The 16,131-nt window shown below is 41.6% G+C and overlaps 1 protein-coding gene across 1 annotated transcript; it reads right to left on the bottom strand.

Moving 5' to 3' along the window:
* Window positions 1–11,933: 11,933 nt before the first annotated feature.
* Window positions 11,934–13,754, bottom strand: LOC126623691 (CRIB domain-containing protein RIC6-like). Its single transcript, XM_050292645.1, has 5 exons — window positions 13,483–13,754; window positions 13,080–13,292; window positions 12,885–12,988; window positions 12,646–12,742; window positions 11,934–12,497 (listed from the first exon to the last, which is right to left on the bottom strand). Exons 2-5 carry the CDS (start codon window positions 13,213–13,215, stop codon window positions 12,067–12,069), a joined length of 768 nt encoding a protein of 255 aa, XP_050148602.1. The 5' UTR covers window positions 13,216–13,292; window positions 13,483–13,754; the 3' UTR covers window positions 11,934–12,066.
* Between the last annotated feature and the right edge of the window lie 2,377 nt (window positions 13,755–16,131).

Genomic DNA, 16,131 nt, shown 5'->3' on the forward strand with positions numbered 1-16,131 from the left:
TTTGGTTATAATTTAGAGGTTTAGTTGATAATTAAGGGATTGATTAGGTAATTAATCCCTTAATTAGTCAATTTTAGGAAATATGAAAGGAATAAGTATATTATTTAGCTAATTGATTAGCTAAATAATGAAATGGGAAATATATGAATAAATTAGGTTTTAAGTTGATACCTATTTTGGGCACTTTTGACTTGGTTGAAGGATAATTGTCTGCTGATTGCACGTAGGAATCCCAGTATACCTCAAGGGTAGTTTTGTCTTTTTTTGTCAAAAATCCACGTGTCGCCTTGTGATTATTTTTGGCTCCACAAATGCCCCCACACCTGTTGGGCTGCTTGTAGGAAAGGGCAACAGGTGTAGAGATTTTCTTGCTTTAGGAAACTTAAGACTGTTTCCTATTTTGATGTTGATTCTCTCTTTAAATGGAAATTAGATCCTTCTAGGAAAGAGAAATAAATTTCTCTCAAAGCCTATTTAATTCCACCTTAAGTGGGTTATTAAATCAACTTTGGAGAGCGATTTATTCTACCCAACAAGAGAGAGAAGGTTAGAGGATATTTGTTCCCCCTTCTCTAGCAATCTTCTACATCTTGCACGTGCAAAGGATCGTCTTTCGTTGATTTCTTCGTCTTCTCCGTGCCGCACCGATGTAAGAAAAATTTAATTTTTCTTGCCTTCTTCTTGGATAGTGCTATTGCAGGGCAGTCGTCGGGGTGGTGCGGCACGTCGGCTGGCAGGGGCCAGGAGTTGGCTTGGCATGGGTTGAGGAGATGTCGTGGCAGGGACCACTGCTTGGGTAGATTGGCTTGGCTTGAGCCAAGGGCAGCTTGTGCAGCTGGGGTCGAGGATTGTGGCGCTGGGGCGCAGTGCTAGGCGAGCCGCATGGCTCATGTCCTTTGGGCTCTTGGACCTGACTCGGGCCAGGCTGGCGATTGAGAGAAATAAGGAGATTGCGGGTCTCATGGGCTGCTGGAATGTTAGGCATGCAAGCCTTCTGCCTGCTGGAATGCTGGGTTGAGCTCCCCTGCTGAGTACCATGAATGTCGTTGGCTGCTTAGTCCTCTTTGTTGAAAGAAATGTGGGCTATTCCAGAAAGATGAGGTAAAGAGGATCAAGGCGGATGCATTGGCTCGTCTGATCGCTGTCGTGGAGCTTACTATGAATGAAGATGGAAAGAAGAGATCTTCCCCGCCTGCTCATGAGATGCCAGTTAAGAAAAAACTAAAGACTTCTTCTGCTGCTCATGAGGGTCCGCTTGCTACCGAAAGGTATGTGATTGACATGACTTCTTCCAATGGGAAAAAATAAGGCTGCTAGATCTGAGCATGTGGCGTCTTCCATGTTGAGAAAGGCTAGTACAATTGTGGATAAGATTGCTCAGCGTAAGGTTTTATCATGCCCCCAGTGCCGAAGTCTGTACCAGGACGTTCTTTGGGAGCCAAGTCCGATTCACCTTTGTAGAGACTTGCTATTATGAAGAGTGGTAAGATGGACTCTGTTGCTAAAGTGGCGCCAAAGCCTGCTCCCTTTGCTGCTGAGATTGATTCGCCTCAGATTCAAGATCGTAAGCTTGCAAATTCTGAGCTTCGTTTTGCTGCTTATGCTAAGAAGGGAGTGGATGAGCTTTTCTATTTCTCCAGAAGACTTGCTTGCTTTTATTTTTAAGGCTTCCATTGGTGAAGTAGTTGGAGAAGTTAGTGCACAGACTGGGGCAGCCGGGGGTGAAGCGCCAGATGAAGGTGTGGCGACCGAGTAGTCGTGGGATGTCCAAGCTGCTGTAGTGTAGTATTTTAGGTAGCCTTTAGGATTTTCTTTGTTTTTCCTTGTAGCTCTTGTTTTGCTTGAACTCCTTCGGCCTTTGCTAGTTGTTTATAAACATGTTTTCCTTCGTTTTTCTTCATCTTCACTTCTTTTGTTCATGCCCTAACCTTTAGACTTGATAGACCAGTGGCAGGCATGCTACTTTTTTATAAGCAGACAAGCTCGCGTAGCCTATGCAGCCGTAGGTGTTGGTGTAGAACTTTGCAAAGTTGTTAACCATAGGGTTGGCAGCCGGATGCCTTACTTACAGAAGCAAACAAGTCCGCGTAACCACTAGGTTGTTAACCTTGACTTTCTTCAATTCCGTAGGTTGCGTAGCAAGTATCACAACACTTTAGGACTTGGTGTAGGTTGTTCCGCGCTTGGCAGAGGTGAAGCTTATCGACTACGTAGCATGTCGGCAGTGGATAAAACTTCGTATATGCGCGCTAGCTTGTTTAACCTTTCACAAGAATGTGCAGTTGCATAAGTCTAGCGCGGCTTTACTGCTCGAAGGGCAAGCCGTAGGCAGCCTTCCGGAATCCGTAGGCTACCTTAGTGCACTCGGTAGCAGCTTTAGGATTCCAGGGCAGCCGTCCATCGAATGTACTGCGTAATGTGCCCTCTCCGTCTCTAGGGCCCGGTTCCCCACGGATTAGGCCAAGAGACCCAAAATCCTTCAGTTAGCTAAGCCTTGAAAAAGACCATTGCGGCTACTTCTAGGAATCCCGACGCAAGCCATCGTGCATCTAGTTATACTAGGGCAGCCAAGCTCATCCATGTCTGGATATTCGGAGTGTAAAGTTTATCCTCCCGTCTTTGAGAGCTGACCTATATGGGTGTCGGGGAATTGGTTTACCCTCTCGCACTGGAGAGCAATTAGTTTACCCTCTCACACTGGAGAGCATGGTTGGTCCCTCGGGGGGCGCAATTCCTGCGATGGGTCCCTAAGAAGGGCGCAGTCTTCTTTTGAAGTGCCGGAGTGATCAGTTGTTATAAGCATGCAGCCGAGCCAAGTTGTGATTACTTCTGAATTCCTTATTGAAAAACGAGTGAAACGAACGAGAACTTAGTTGTAAGATAGGAACTGCATAACAACTGGATAGTCCTCGACTTGTGAAGTGGTGCCCGTCGAGCTTCTTGAGTCTTCAGGCTTTGATGTAGTGGGAGGTCACACATGGTACTTCTTCAGATTGTATGCGCTCTACTACTTTTCGATCTTTTTATCGTTTCATGGTAGCGGGGGTATAATTACTCTTGCCACCTATTCTACTGAGCTTGTACAGACCTTCCCAGATGAGATCCATCTTTTTGGATGTTTCGGCCTGCCTATTGCCTTGAGGATATCTCGGCATGGACATATGCTGCTTGATGCCATATTTTTGGAAGAACTTCGCCAAATCTTTACCCACGAATTGCAGGCCGTTGTTGGTGACAATGGATTAAGGGATGCCAAATCGGTAAATGATGTTCCTCCATATGAAGCGCTCTATGTCCGTCTGAATTGTGGTCGTCATGGGCTCTGCTTCCACCTATTTGGTGAAGTAGTCGGTTGCCACGAACCACGGCTGCTCGCGAGCCTTTGTAGTTGGATGCGCCGTTGACATGCGAATGCCAGAAATCTCCATTAAGGGAATATGTGCGGCTAAAGTGTGATCGACTGCCTTCGGGGCATCGTTGGGCCGAGTTGTTACGTTCGTCAGAAAACTTTGCATCTGCCAGGGTCTACGCCTTTATCACCGCCGGTTTAGATTCGGCGGAATAGTGCGTCATGATGATGACTGCAGGTAACTGTAGAATACAAGTAGTCGAGCCCCCAGCTCTTCTCGCATGATGGTAGAGCTTATTGCTACTTTAGATACCGTCAAACATGCGAATAAGTCCTCCGCTGCTTCTAGGGAGGTGATGTCGGGTACTTCTTCAAGTCCTTGAATATGCATTGGCGAGCCTCATCCCAAAGTGCATGCTTCTCTGCTAAAGCAAAAGAGTTTGCCAGAGTTAGATCTTCTTTCATGATCAATTTTCCGAATAGCGGGTGGTCTGCTGGAAATCCTTTTTGGAAGGCTGCTCTAGCTATCGAGTCGTTGCATCCGACTATTTTTGCCTTCTTTACTTTGAACCTCCTCACATAGTCGCGAAGCGACTCCTTTGGGTTCTTCTTAACGTCGAACAAATGGTCAGACTTCTTTTTGATCGAGCGATAGGATGAATATTCTTTGGTGAAAACCAAAGAAAGTTCGTAGAAATTCCGAATGGATTGTGGCGGCAGGGTGTAGAACCAATCTTGCGCCTCGCCTTGTAGAGTGGTGGTGAATATCTTGCACATGAGATCATCGTTGTTTCGATAAAGGATCATTGCACTTTGGTAACGTTTTAAGTGTCTCTCCGGGTCTTCATCCCCTTTGAAAGATGTGAAATATGGCATGCTGAACTCGCGTGGAGGCTCTGCCTGCTCGATCTCCTCCGTGAAGGGTGACCTGCTTATGTTGGTTATGTTCCGTCGTAGTGCCTCGTCGGTGACCTCGTTGCGTTGGAAATCATGTAATCGTTTGGTCAAGAGTCTCTCTACTTCTTCCTGAATTTGCCTTTGTTGGGGTAGCGGAGCTCTCGGCTACCCCCAGTCATGACTTGCTGGTCTAGGCTGCTCTTCCATGTGTTTGGCTCGTCTATGCCGCGGATGCAGTGCATGTGGTGTGTTCCTAGTAGGCGAGCGAGTTCTTCGCAGGCTGCTGGTTGAACTTGAGCTGGATTAAGTGACTGCTTCTCTCCGTCCGTCGTGCTGCCTACTCTGATGTGAGGTGGAGGACGCTCCTTGTGGGCTTAGCTGCGAATAGACACTTTGCCCAGAAGGTTGTTCATGTTGACTATCGGAGTATGACCCCCACCGTGAATGTATGCTCCTCCGTGGGCCTAGTCGAGAGTGCATGCTCATTCGCGCTCGAAGACGGGAATGTACACTGCCCAAACGTTTGGCTCGTGGCTGGTCGAGTGGCTGCTTGCCGGGACGCTGCTGGAAATGTCTGTCTGCCCTTGTCCTACTTCGGGATACCTCGTCATGGGCACGTTTGATCCCGAAGCATTGCAAAAGTTGATTCACCAAGGTTGTCTGTTGTGCAAGGGCACTCGTCAACTCTATGACTTGTCGAGACAAGTGTTGTTCGCCATTTGGATTGGAAGAGCTTGGAATGAATGCGCCTCCTTGGGCAGTGGAAGGGTGGTAGACTCCGGGCGCGAGATTTGAGTTGGGAAATGTCAAATCCGCGAAAAAATATGGTGAGAATGCTCCTAGCCCGATGGTAGGCCCAGATGGTTGAGATAGTCTTGGGCCGACTTGGGCTGCTTGGAAAGCCACGGGAGCAATCTGGGCCTTGAAAGTGGGCTGCTCGTCGGGAGCAGGCTGGGTCACGAGAGCAGGCTGCTTGGCAGGAGCAGGTTGGGCCGTGATAGTGGGCTGCTCGACGGAAGCAGGCTGGACCACGGGAGTGGGCTGCTCGTCGGGAGCAGGCTGGGCCACGAGAGCAGGCTGCTTGGCAGGAGCATGCTGGGCCACGGGAGTGGGTTGTTCGACTGAAGCAGGCTGGGCCATAGGAGTGGGTTGCTCGTCGGGAGCAGGCTGCTTGACAGGAGCAGGCTGGGCCACGGGAGTTGGCTGCTCGACGGAAGCAGGCTGGGCCACGGGAGTGGGCTGCTCGACGGAAGCAGGCTGGGTCACGAGAGCAGGCTGCTTGGTAGGAGCAGGCTGGGCCGCGAGAGCAGGTTGCTTGGCAGGAGCAGGCTGGGCCGCGAGAGTAGGTTGCTTGGCGGGAGGAGACTGCTTAGAATGTGATGCAAGCGAATGCGAGGCTTGGGCCCGGGCCCATGCAAACTTGGATGGCACTTGGGCCGTGGCCTTGGTGTCGTGAGCCTTGGATGGCACGGCTCGAGCCGTGGTGAAGGCACCATGGACCTCGCCACGGGTGGCTACCGAGGTAGCCACCGTGGTGGTTCCCATGGTGGAAACTCGTGGTGGTGGTGCTGCTCCACTTATTGTCGCATTTTGCCTCACGGATCTCCGCAATCCCATTTCTTGTATATTAGAATTTTCACTTATGGAATTTTCTAAATTTCTAGCCATTATATTTTGCTTATACGTTTTATCAAAGAACCTTTGCAAGTAAAAAATTCTAATAATAAGAACGTAATGAAAAATATTCAAATGGACTAGAAAATAAAGAAAAAACCTTTTTGTGCGAGAGTCTTCTACGAGTATGGATTTCAACTCTCAATGAAAGCACCAATTTGTGGATGCAAATTTTCTCCTCTTCGATCTTGGACGATTTTGCACCTACAAAACAACTAGCACCTTAGGTTAAGGCCAAGAGCCTCATGCGCCCACGATGAATGGGGGGGCTTTGGCCGAAGAACCTCCGATGCCAAAGTTAGAATTTTAGAGAGAAAGAGTGTTTAGAGAATTTTGGGATTTTTGCCAAAGTGTTGGAATTAGTGTTTTGTGAAAATGGGACCCAATTTATAGGAGAGGAAATGGTGATTTATTTTGGGGGGTTATGGAGATAATGGGCTAGTTATTTTGGGGAGTTATGGAAATAATTGGCTAGTTAATTAGCAAATAGTAATAACCTAATTAACTAGCTATTTGAATGTCATAAAAAGGGGGAGAAAATGGCAGCAACAAACAGAAAATAAAGGGCATGGCCGGCCCTAGTGGGTTTTTTGTTATAATTTAGAGGTTTAGTTGATAATTAAGGGATTGATTAGGTAATTAATCCCTTAATTAGTCAATTTTAGGAAATATGAAAGGAATAAGTATATTATTTAGCTAATTGATTAGCTAAATAATGAAATGGGAAATATATGAATAAATTAGGTTTTAAGTTGATACCTATTTTGGGCACTTTTGACTTGGTTGAAGGATAATTGTCTGCTAATTGCACCTAGGAATCCTGGTATACCTCAAGGGTAGTTTTGTCTTTTTTTGTCAAAAATCCACGTGTCGCCTTGTGATTATTTTTGGCTCCACACATATGATCTTCATCAAGGGACAAAAATAAACGCATAGGTGAGTTTAGGATGAAAAAGTTAAAAATGAAGTCAAATCCAATTGAGACAAGCAATATATTAAAGAGGGAGAATCAAACTCAAGATGACGAATGTACGAATGAATGTTCTTTAACCAAATACAAGTCTCGCGTTATAACTGCTGTGTTTTTTATGAATTGAATACTTGAATTTGGATCAATCGTTATGTTTTTGCGCTATTGAGCCCAAGCCCGTCTAAGTTCCTTCTATATATAAATGATAGAATAATCGACACTAAATTCATTTAAATTACAAGAATAAAATATCAAACACGGAACCTTGAGTACAAAGATAAATGCTCTTAACCAACTGAGTAACAAGATAAACCCGTCTAAGTTTAGTGGTCGTATTGTAACCGAGTTGGTTGGCCTAATTGATTGGGAATCAAAGCATATATGCATGAAATCTTAAGTATGAGTCTTTCACTTGCCTCATTGACTTTTATTACCTTATTTTTCATATTACAAGCCTTGGAGTGAACCAAATTTCTCCCCTAAACCATCAACAAAAAGGGATGACTATCCTTAGATATTGTTGAGAGTTGTCCCACATTGGTGAGGGACAAGGTTTGATATGTGCTTATTTGATCTTGGGCTACTTCCCATATTGCCAATTGGTTTTATGGTGGAACCTTAATTTCATTATGGTATCAGAGCAAGGTTGTCCACGTGTGAAGCCCAACGGCCACACACACTTCACGTCACCCAGTTGTTGTCCACGTATAGGCTTGAAAATCCGCCACACGTGCAGGGGGGCGTGTTGAGAGTTGTCCCACATTGGTAAGGGACAAGGTTTGCTATGTGCTTATATGATCTTGGGCTACTCCCCATATTACCAATTGGTTTTATGGTGGAACCTTAATTTCATTAGATATTTTTGAGACCTCCCCTATGACTATGTGCCCTCTCTCTCCCCCAATGTGCCTACATCTCTGAAACTTTCTCTGTCGTCGGTCTCTTGCTCCGGCTTGGAGTCGGCGGCAGCCCAATGCCCTTCCCTCCTCGCCCTCCTCCCTCTTCCCTTTTCTTCCACCCTCTATTTCATATCCCTATCTCCCATCTCCCCCTGATTTTCGCCTTTCTTCCTCTTCTCCTTCTTCCACCATATGTTTCCTTACTTTTTCCCCTTCTCTCCTTCTCTTTCCTCCCGATTTCCCCATCTCTCCCTTTTCCTCCAACTCCACCACGTTTTTTCCCTTCTCCAAGCCACCATGGATGGAGATTTAGATTATATGGTTTTGCATTTAACTTTCGGTTGTTTTCTTTCTGAGCATTTTGTGTCTCAAGTTGCTCTGAGCTTGGTCTCAGTCATCCATGAGTTTATCTCATATTTGTTTTATTTTCATTGTTCCTATCCAAACATCGCTCCTCACCGTGAATCTTCTATCATCTACCCTTGCTGCTCTTTTCATTGGGTGTCTTCTCCTAGGATCTCCTCCGAAGGCGCACTTTGGTGGTTCATAGCATTTAAAGTGTATTTTGCACTATTTGGTAGGATTATGGGAGCAGTCGTAGAGCGGGTAGCTTGCCTACCTCCATTTTCCGTTCATCCATTTGGTTCTTTGGCCTTTCTTCCGGGTGGTGGCAACGGATCTGCGATGGCGGTGCGGCTGTTTTGGTAGAGGTGGTTGTCTAGGTTTTTCGGTTTGGTTGCTGCTATGGGCTGCTCACTTTGGTCCTTCTCATTGTAGTTTTCGTTTATGGAGTTGGGCTTTTGCTTGGCCATTTTGTACTCTCTTTTGGAGTTGTTCTTACCTTGTATTAGTTTTCTCTTCAATGAAATTTACTTTGATTGTCCAAAAAAAATTATATATATCATATTACAAGTACAGTATAAAAATGCGATTTTGACGTGCTTTTAAACCGTGATGTCAAAATGTTTGGCATTGAAAGTAATTTGATATTGGGCGTGGCCCGTGCCTAAAAGATTGAATTTGGCCTTAGTTTTGGGCTCCTTTCAATGTTCTCCCGCATTGACGGTGTTGATGACCTAAACCGATGTTTACACAATAGAGAGAGTTTTGAACATGTACGAACACATTGACATTTTCAATATGGTGGCAAAAGCCTTGCATCTCACAGCCTTTAAAAGCCATGTCCCCAGAACGGGACTGCTACTACGTGATTCAATCTAAGAGTAAGGTACTTCGGTTTGTGATTCAAGTTTATGTTATGAATATTAAGTTGCTTTGATTCAACCTCAAACGATTCTCTTGTAAACAAAACAAGTGAAGTTTCTGATGAGTTGTTTCGTTACTCATGTTAATCTTTGCAAAGTAATGATATGAAGTATATTTCGTAACTTCGTCGGATCAAAGACATGTGTGAGTTGGATCAAAGACTATTGATTTCTGCCAGTAACTTCTCTTTTCTAAGTCCATAGTCCATACCATGTTTGTCGAGGCAGAGCCAATAGATGTACTGTTAGAACATCGACCGTAGACGGATGCATTCCTATGCAACTACCTTGAAAATAAGAACACAAGCTCTTGGATCGGTTTGACATGAGGGAACCATCATATCAACTGTTTGGTCACCGCCATTAGTTGTTACAGTCCCCGACACCACTATTATGGGCTTTTCACCGTTTTAGTTTCATAGTTTTGAATACTAAATGATGTGACAAATTGAAAAACTAGTTCCAATTGTTACACTGTCTTAGTTAACAAAAACGAGAAACATCAACCTTGTGTTATGCAAATGTTGGGGGAACTCAAGAAAACAAAAAATTAACAAACAATGTCACAAGTCACAGCTCGGACATAGATCTATAATTCGAACATCATTGCGACTAGTTCTAAATCAATCCAACACTATTATTAGGAATGTCAAAACTATATAATAGTGTTGATTATATTAAAAAACTAACATAGTAGCGTCATCGTAACAAACCAGGTATTCTCCATATCTAGGTTTTTTTTTTGGGGCAAACAAAACAAATCATATCATCATTCCATCACTCGACATCTACTTTGGGATCTGGTTTTGATGCTAAAAACATTTATATTCTACTCAATTTTATGAGACCTAGCCAACGCGACCAAAGTGAAAGAGCATCCATCCAAAGCTTAATCCGGGTATGCAAACGGATCTCAGTTTTTACTCTGAGTCCCGATGACACCATTTTTGTCTCTCCACCTTTCCTTGATATATTGTGCAATCCAACATCGATCCAAAAGTTGTACAAGATAAGGACACACATGATTTTGATAAAACGGATTTGCTGTTACTGTGGATCCCAAACTACTAATATAAGAGTATTTGAAAAAAAAAATCTTATATAATTTTGAATTAGTAGCTCAGAACTTTTATTATTTTAGTAAACTCGTTTCGTGTAAGTCATTTTTATAAGGAGAACCACACTTTTTCTTCCCTATTGGGATTGCTTATTAATTGGTTATAAGGGGATCAGAATACGGAATGGTACGCCACATTTGTTATATACATTAAAAGATTTTTTTTATGTCACTTAGTACTACGTCTAGTGATATTTCTCTTCACTTATAAATGAGAGATCTTAGGTTCGATTCTCACCAAAGACGAATTTGAACCACATAATTGCTAGCACACTCCCACCCCTTTTAATTAGATAATATCGGTTGTTAAAATAATTTTTTAATTTTTTAATTTTTTTGCCCTTTTTGTGGCTCGTCTCTGCCGTTTTGCGGCTGCCAAAGTCCGCAGATTCCGGTCGGCTCCTCGGCCGGCTCACAACCCTGTTTTTTAGCCAGAACTTTTTCGGTTGCTTTTGTTTGTGTCGGTTAAAGTTGGAACGCTATAGATCGTGGCCGTTGAAGCGGTGGAGCGATTGGGTCGATGAGTTCGAGGTTTATTGGGTTCAAAGTTTTCAGTGGGTATCTCTATGTGGTGCTGGGTCTGCGCTGCCGTGCTGGGTGTACTGAGGCGGATCAGTGGTTATTTTCCGACATTCTGATCCCGACATCTTGTGCTCTTTACGTAATTTGCGTAAGGTTGGTGAGCTTAAGGTGTAATGTCTCTGATACCCCTGTCAGGTTTTACCCCTTTGGACTAAAATATTTGCTGTCTCCAGTCGTTTGTGTACTGTGGTAGGAATGTGTGTAATTTCAAATTCTCAAATCCCTGAGTTTGTATGGTATATTGTTTCAAGGTAGATTGTCTGCCCTTCTGTTTGGGTGCCATTTTCATTCTCTCTTATTTTATACGGTCACGATTAAGTCACGTTAATATTTTATATTAATTTTTTTATAGAGATAATAAGACAAAAAACAATAAGAATATAAAATGTTGACGTGGCTTAATCGTGACCGCACAAATAATAAGGGATGGAAAGAGCAACAGGAGAGCAGACAATCTGCCTCCATGTTGTTTTCTGGGCTGAAGTTTCTATGATATTGGATCTGTCATTTTTTATTTATTTTTTATTTTTTACTGGGATTAGGTCTTCTAACAGAGAAAATAAGAGGTTATAATTACTGAAACGGGGTATGAATTTTTAGATATGTGCAGTCACTAGGAATTACAGGGGAAAGTTAATGTAATTATGGACCTTTTGTCAATGGAAAGTGCATATAAATTATTATAACTATCTTTCATCATACTATTATTTTGTTCTTTTTACCACAATTTTTCTGTCAATTAGTGATGAACTAGCAAAAATTGCGCGTATGACATTGCGGGTTTTAAAACTGTACAGAGCATGTTGAAAGTTGTAAATGTATACAAGATAGACAATACTAAATACATGTGAAATTGATCTCGAACATGTTTTGGAATGTTGTCTAATTCAGGGCAAAATTGATCTCAAATCATGAAAGAGAGACAAAAGCAGATCACCCTTGTACTGTATTGCACAATGATGGTTTGCATTGAAATTTTAAAACATAGGTTGTAGGAGAAATTTTTTGATAAGGTTGTCTGATTAGGTCAATTCTCATATACTATATTGGACTATCGTGGGATCGAGTTGGACTAAAGTATAAAGAACTTATGCTTTTGTGAGGTGTTCCACAGATGATTTGGTTAAGTCGTATGATTTTCTAATGAAGTTGTTTTTTGACCGAGAAAAACAAAGTAAAATGTTTCAAAAATTGAAATGATGTTATTAGTCTGAAAATTACATTTCTTTGGCTTCACTTTCCTGATACATTTTATATAGCTAGCCTGATTAAAGATTCTAGCTACAACAAAATAATCAACGTTGTGAAGAAGTTCATGTAAATCCCTTGTCCTCCCCCTCTTGAAAAGATCTCTGAGAAATGGTTGCAGATTGGTGTCCAGGAGATGTACATGTTTCTGAACTAGCATGGTGTTTAGATCTCCTTGACCCTGATGGACTCCCAATGGACGAGTCCTTCGACTTCTTCCGTCGCGTTTTCTTAGGGATGTCCGGTAGGTTTTGCGGCGACTTGCTGCCTTGACTTGGATCCGTGGATTGCTGGATGCTCCTAGTACTACTGTCCGATATCTCCCTATTCTTAGAAGACCTCCTTGTATGCTTAACTTTATCTGATTTTTCCTTCTTGGGGGAATCCGTTCCACCACCTCCGTGCCCGTTCGATGAATGCCGCCTTGACGACTTGGGTAAATCCGGCATGTCATTCGCCGGTGACCTAGCACCCCTTGAACTTTTCTGGCTTGAATCTACATACATTTACAACATTAACATGTTAACCGAAATGTGTTTAGACACAAAACTACACATTTACTGATGCTCTCTAAGCAAATGCGTCAATATTGCGTGTTAAAAAAAAAAAAAAAAAAAAAAAAAAAAAAAAAAAAAAGAGGGTACCTTCAGAGACCCATTTGACCCCATAATCTTCTTTCATATCTCCATTGCCTAAAGGTGCTGACTGTTGAAATCCTGGTGGAGCTTGAAACTCATTCATCTGCATGAAAAATAAAACCCACATGATGGTCTCGTCTAGCCGCTATCCGTCTTCACTTTGTCAAAAAATAGGTTACGAGCATAATTCGAATCTCGTGGACTATAAATGTTGTTAAAAAAGAAAAGCAAAAATGGTTAATTACCCAGCTTGGAGAACTAGCAGTTGAAGGGCCATCCCATCCTATATGAGCAACATGCTTTACATCTGTAGGAAGCCCAATCTGCATTTCTTGGTCTTTGTTATCATCTGCCGAAAGGATTGCCATTTCTTTGAGAAATTTATAAAAATGACCCTAAAAATCACTCTAATTGCAACCTTCTTCCAATTTTACACGTACCAAAAATTTGAGAAATGTATCTTAGGCCCTTCAAGAGGCCCTTCATCTTGTTGTTATTTGCATCTTTCACCACCATCTTGCCATTATTTGCGTCCTTCACCACCATCTTGCTATTCTTTGCATCTTTCGCCGCCATTCTAATTAAACAAATTAATTAAAACTACTCTTGGAAATTCTCTACTAGATGTAGAATCCAAAATTTGTCCTCCAATTCTGTAACATTGACAATAGAAGAAGAAGAAATTAATAATCGAAAATCAAAATACACAATATGAAAGGGCTAATGCAAACAGAACTGCAATTTGTCTTTTTTTATGTGTTCAAATCTGACAGATGACAGTTTATTGATAAAAGAAACAACAACAACAAAAAACCATATTCTTTTGCGTTTCGATTATGATACCTTGATGCAAGGCTGAATTTTACAGGCCCGTACTGAAGGAGGCTGCATTCAGAACTATAATTTTTTTCCCTAAGAAGCTAAGAACATTCACTTTCTTGTATTAATTTGCAAGATGGGGAAAACTTTAGAAAGAAAGGGAAAAATGTGTTCAAAAACCAACAACAGCTTTTGACAAATGTGGCATTGAGGGTTGCAGTGATGAGAAAAAGAATGAACTGGAAAACAAATTATGCTTAATTAAAGTAAACCTATTTTTTATCTCGTTGATTCGATGGTAATGCATTCTTCTTTCTTCCCTAATCCCATGATTGTCAACCAGAAGTCGTCGTATTTTTCGGCCAGAAAATTAGAGTGAAAATAAAATCTTTGACGTGCTAAATATAGGGGAGGGGGAGTTTTAACGGGTCATTTTAGAGGTTGTAATGAATGGTGGAAGCTTATGAATTTCCATTGTTTGTTAGCTATTTCTTTGGGTGGAAATTACTTATGGAGGACATGGCTACATCTAGATATATAACACTTGCATAAATAGCGGATTTGTAGAAAATTAAAGCAAGATAAGTGCTATGATTAGTCGAATATGCGTTTGTGAACTAATTTTAGTCGTTAGTACATGTGAAACCTATAATGCATCAAAATGAGATGGCACATGTGTGTTTCTAAGTTCGGCTTACGCTAACATCCTCGTGTTTACTTGGTCAAGACTCAAGTCCATTACTTGTTTTTAAAGTTTGCTCAATGGTTTGCACGTTGACCATGTTTAGGAGTCACAGTATAGTTATGAATGCAGCAGTAAAAATTTTGTACTACGGAAGTTATGAGCCCCCAAAACTTTATATATGCTTTACAAATCACACATTTCTTATGTTCATCTTTCGTGAGAAGTTACAATCATCGTAAAGAGAGTAAATACCATTTACGTTGTCGGTTTTTTATTTGTCACTAAGTTGATCTGTTTGAATCCGATTTTGCATCGATTTGTTTAACTGTGAGGGCGTTGGATTTCAATATTTTTACTATATATTACTATTGGATTATCGTTAGGAATTATCTTGTGGAGATATTTGACGAGGTCAAAATGCATAGAATATGCTCTGTGAGAGGCTTTATCCCTTGAATTGATAAAGTCAATGTGGTAGGCCAACCTGTTAGGTTTATCCTTTGAGTTGATAACAAAGATTAGATAATTCCAAGATAATTGGATTATTGCATGTGGTCTCTAGGGAAGTATGATTCGTGTTGGAGAATGTGGTGTCCAGCATTTCATGTGGGGTTGGAAGATAAAATCATCCAGGATGGTTTTTTTGTTTTTTTGTTTCTTTGTTTTTTTTTTTGTTTTTTTGTTTTTTTTTTCAAATGATATATTTATTTGATTATAATAAATAAGTTTATATTTTCCGCAAGAATATTAAAAAGAAATTCAGGTTCCATACAATCTCATTTAAGGTAACCACCAACATCTGAGACGTAAACTGCTTCATATGCACGATTGTTCACCCTATGGGTAAAACCAAACACAACAGACTCAACAGAACTAGTAAGGGATTTGTGACATGGTGATCGAGTATATCAGACTTGGGTATCAAGGGATTTGTAACTATAAATTTGAGGGATTGTAACGTAAGCATCCCTTGAACTCAACAAACAACTCAAAAGCTATATACGAAAACTCTCACTCCTGAGAAAAATACTAATTATCATAACCCTCTCATCAACAGACGTTTGGATTAATAGTACTATGTTAGCAACCGGCAACATCTTCAGGTTGAATTAACAACACTGCTTATGTGTCGGTTGGTTACCTATCCAGATTTCGGCGTGCAAAAAGTTTCTAATTATTTTGCCTAAAGGGGTTTTTATTAGCTTCTCTCTGAAGTGAGGTGTTATCAGGTTACTTCATGTTCGGCACATTAAAAGTCAAACCAGTTATTGAATTTCGCAGTGAGTGATCTAGCAACCTTGTCTTTAGGTTCTAGAACCCAAGGCCGAGACGCGTTCCTTCTTTGGCCGTAATCGCTTAAGTGCAGAAGTAAGCAACACATTTGACTCCACCACCACCACATCTATTCTATTTGCCCGAGCCTGGTTGCGAGTTGGCACGCACACATCACAAGAAAAACGTAATTAGCTCAATAGTTACTCGACCTACGTGCCATGGAGATTTTGTAATTTTTTAAGTCAAGTTAAAACTTAGGTTGAATTCGGATGATTTCAAGTTGACCCAACTCGAGTTTCACCAGACGTTTTGAAAATAGCATTAGTTAATAGTTATAACTTAATTCGCCTAGAATTCTTACTTTGGTTAGCCATAAGATTAGCTTAAAATAAATAGTTAATTTCTTTAGTTTTTAGTTTTTATGGATTGTTCGATCATTGTCATGAACTAGAAAGAAATGAATCACATTGTCACATTCGAGCTTAGTGGTAAATTAAGCAAATTAATAACATTGTATTTTTTTTATATACAAATGATGGTGGGGAGGGAGAATATATGGAGACTTATAAGCACATGTAAGGTCCCTCCTCCCACCAATATGAAATTCATTCTCAACACGCCCTCTCATGTGTAATGAATTTTCAAGCCTAACACGTGGACAACAGAACGGGAGGACGTGGAGTACATGTGGCCTACCATTAGTTGAAGGATGA

The sequence above is a fragment of the Malus sylvestris genome, chromosome 5 (assembly GCF_916048215.2).
Source record: "Malus sylvestris chromosome 5, drMalSylv7.2, whole genome shotgun sequence".
NCBI lineage: Eukaryota > Viridiplantae > Streptophyta > Magnoliopsida > Rosales > Rosaceae > Malus > Malus sylvestris.

Coding starts and splice junctions, on each gene's coding strand:
- LOC126623691 (XM_050292645.1), bottom strand. CDS start 13,215: ATGGCGGCGAAAGATGCAAAGAATAGCAAGATGGTGGTGAAGGACGCA. Junction 12,743..12,884: donor CTGCTAGTTCTCCAAGCTGG/GTAATTAACCAT, acceptor TTTTTCATGCAG/ATGAATGAGTTTCAAGCTCC. Junction 12,498..12,645: donor GGTCAAATGGGTCTCTGAAG/GTACCCTCTTTT, acceptor AAATGTATGTAG/ATTCAAGCCAGAAAAGTTCA.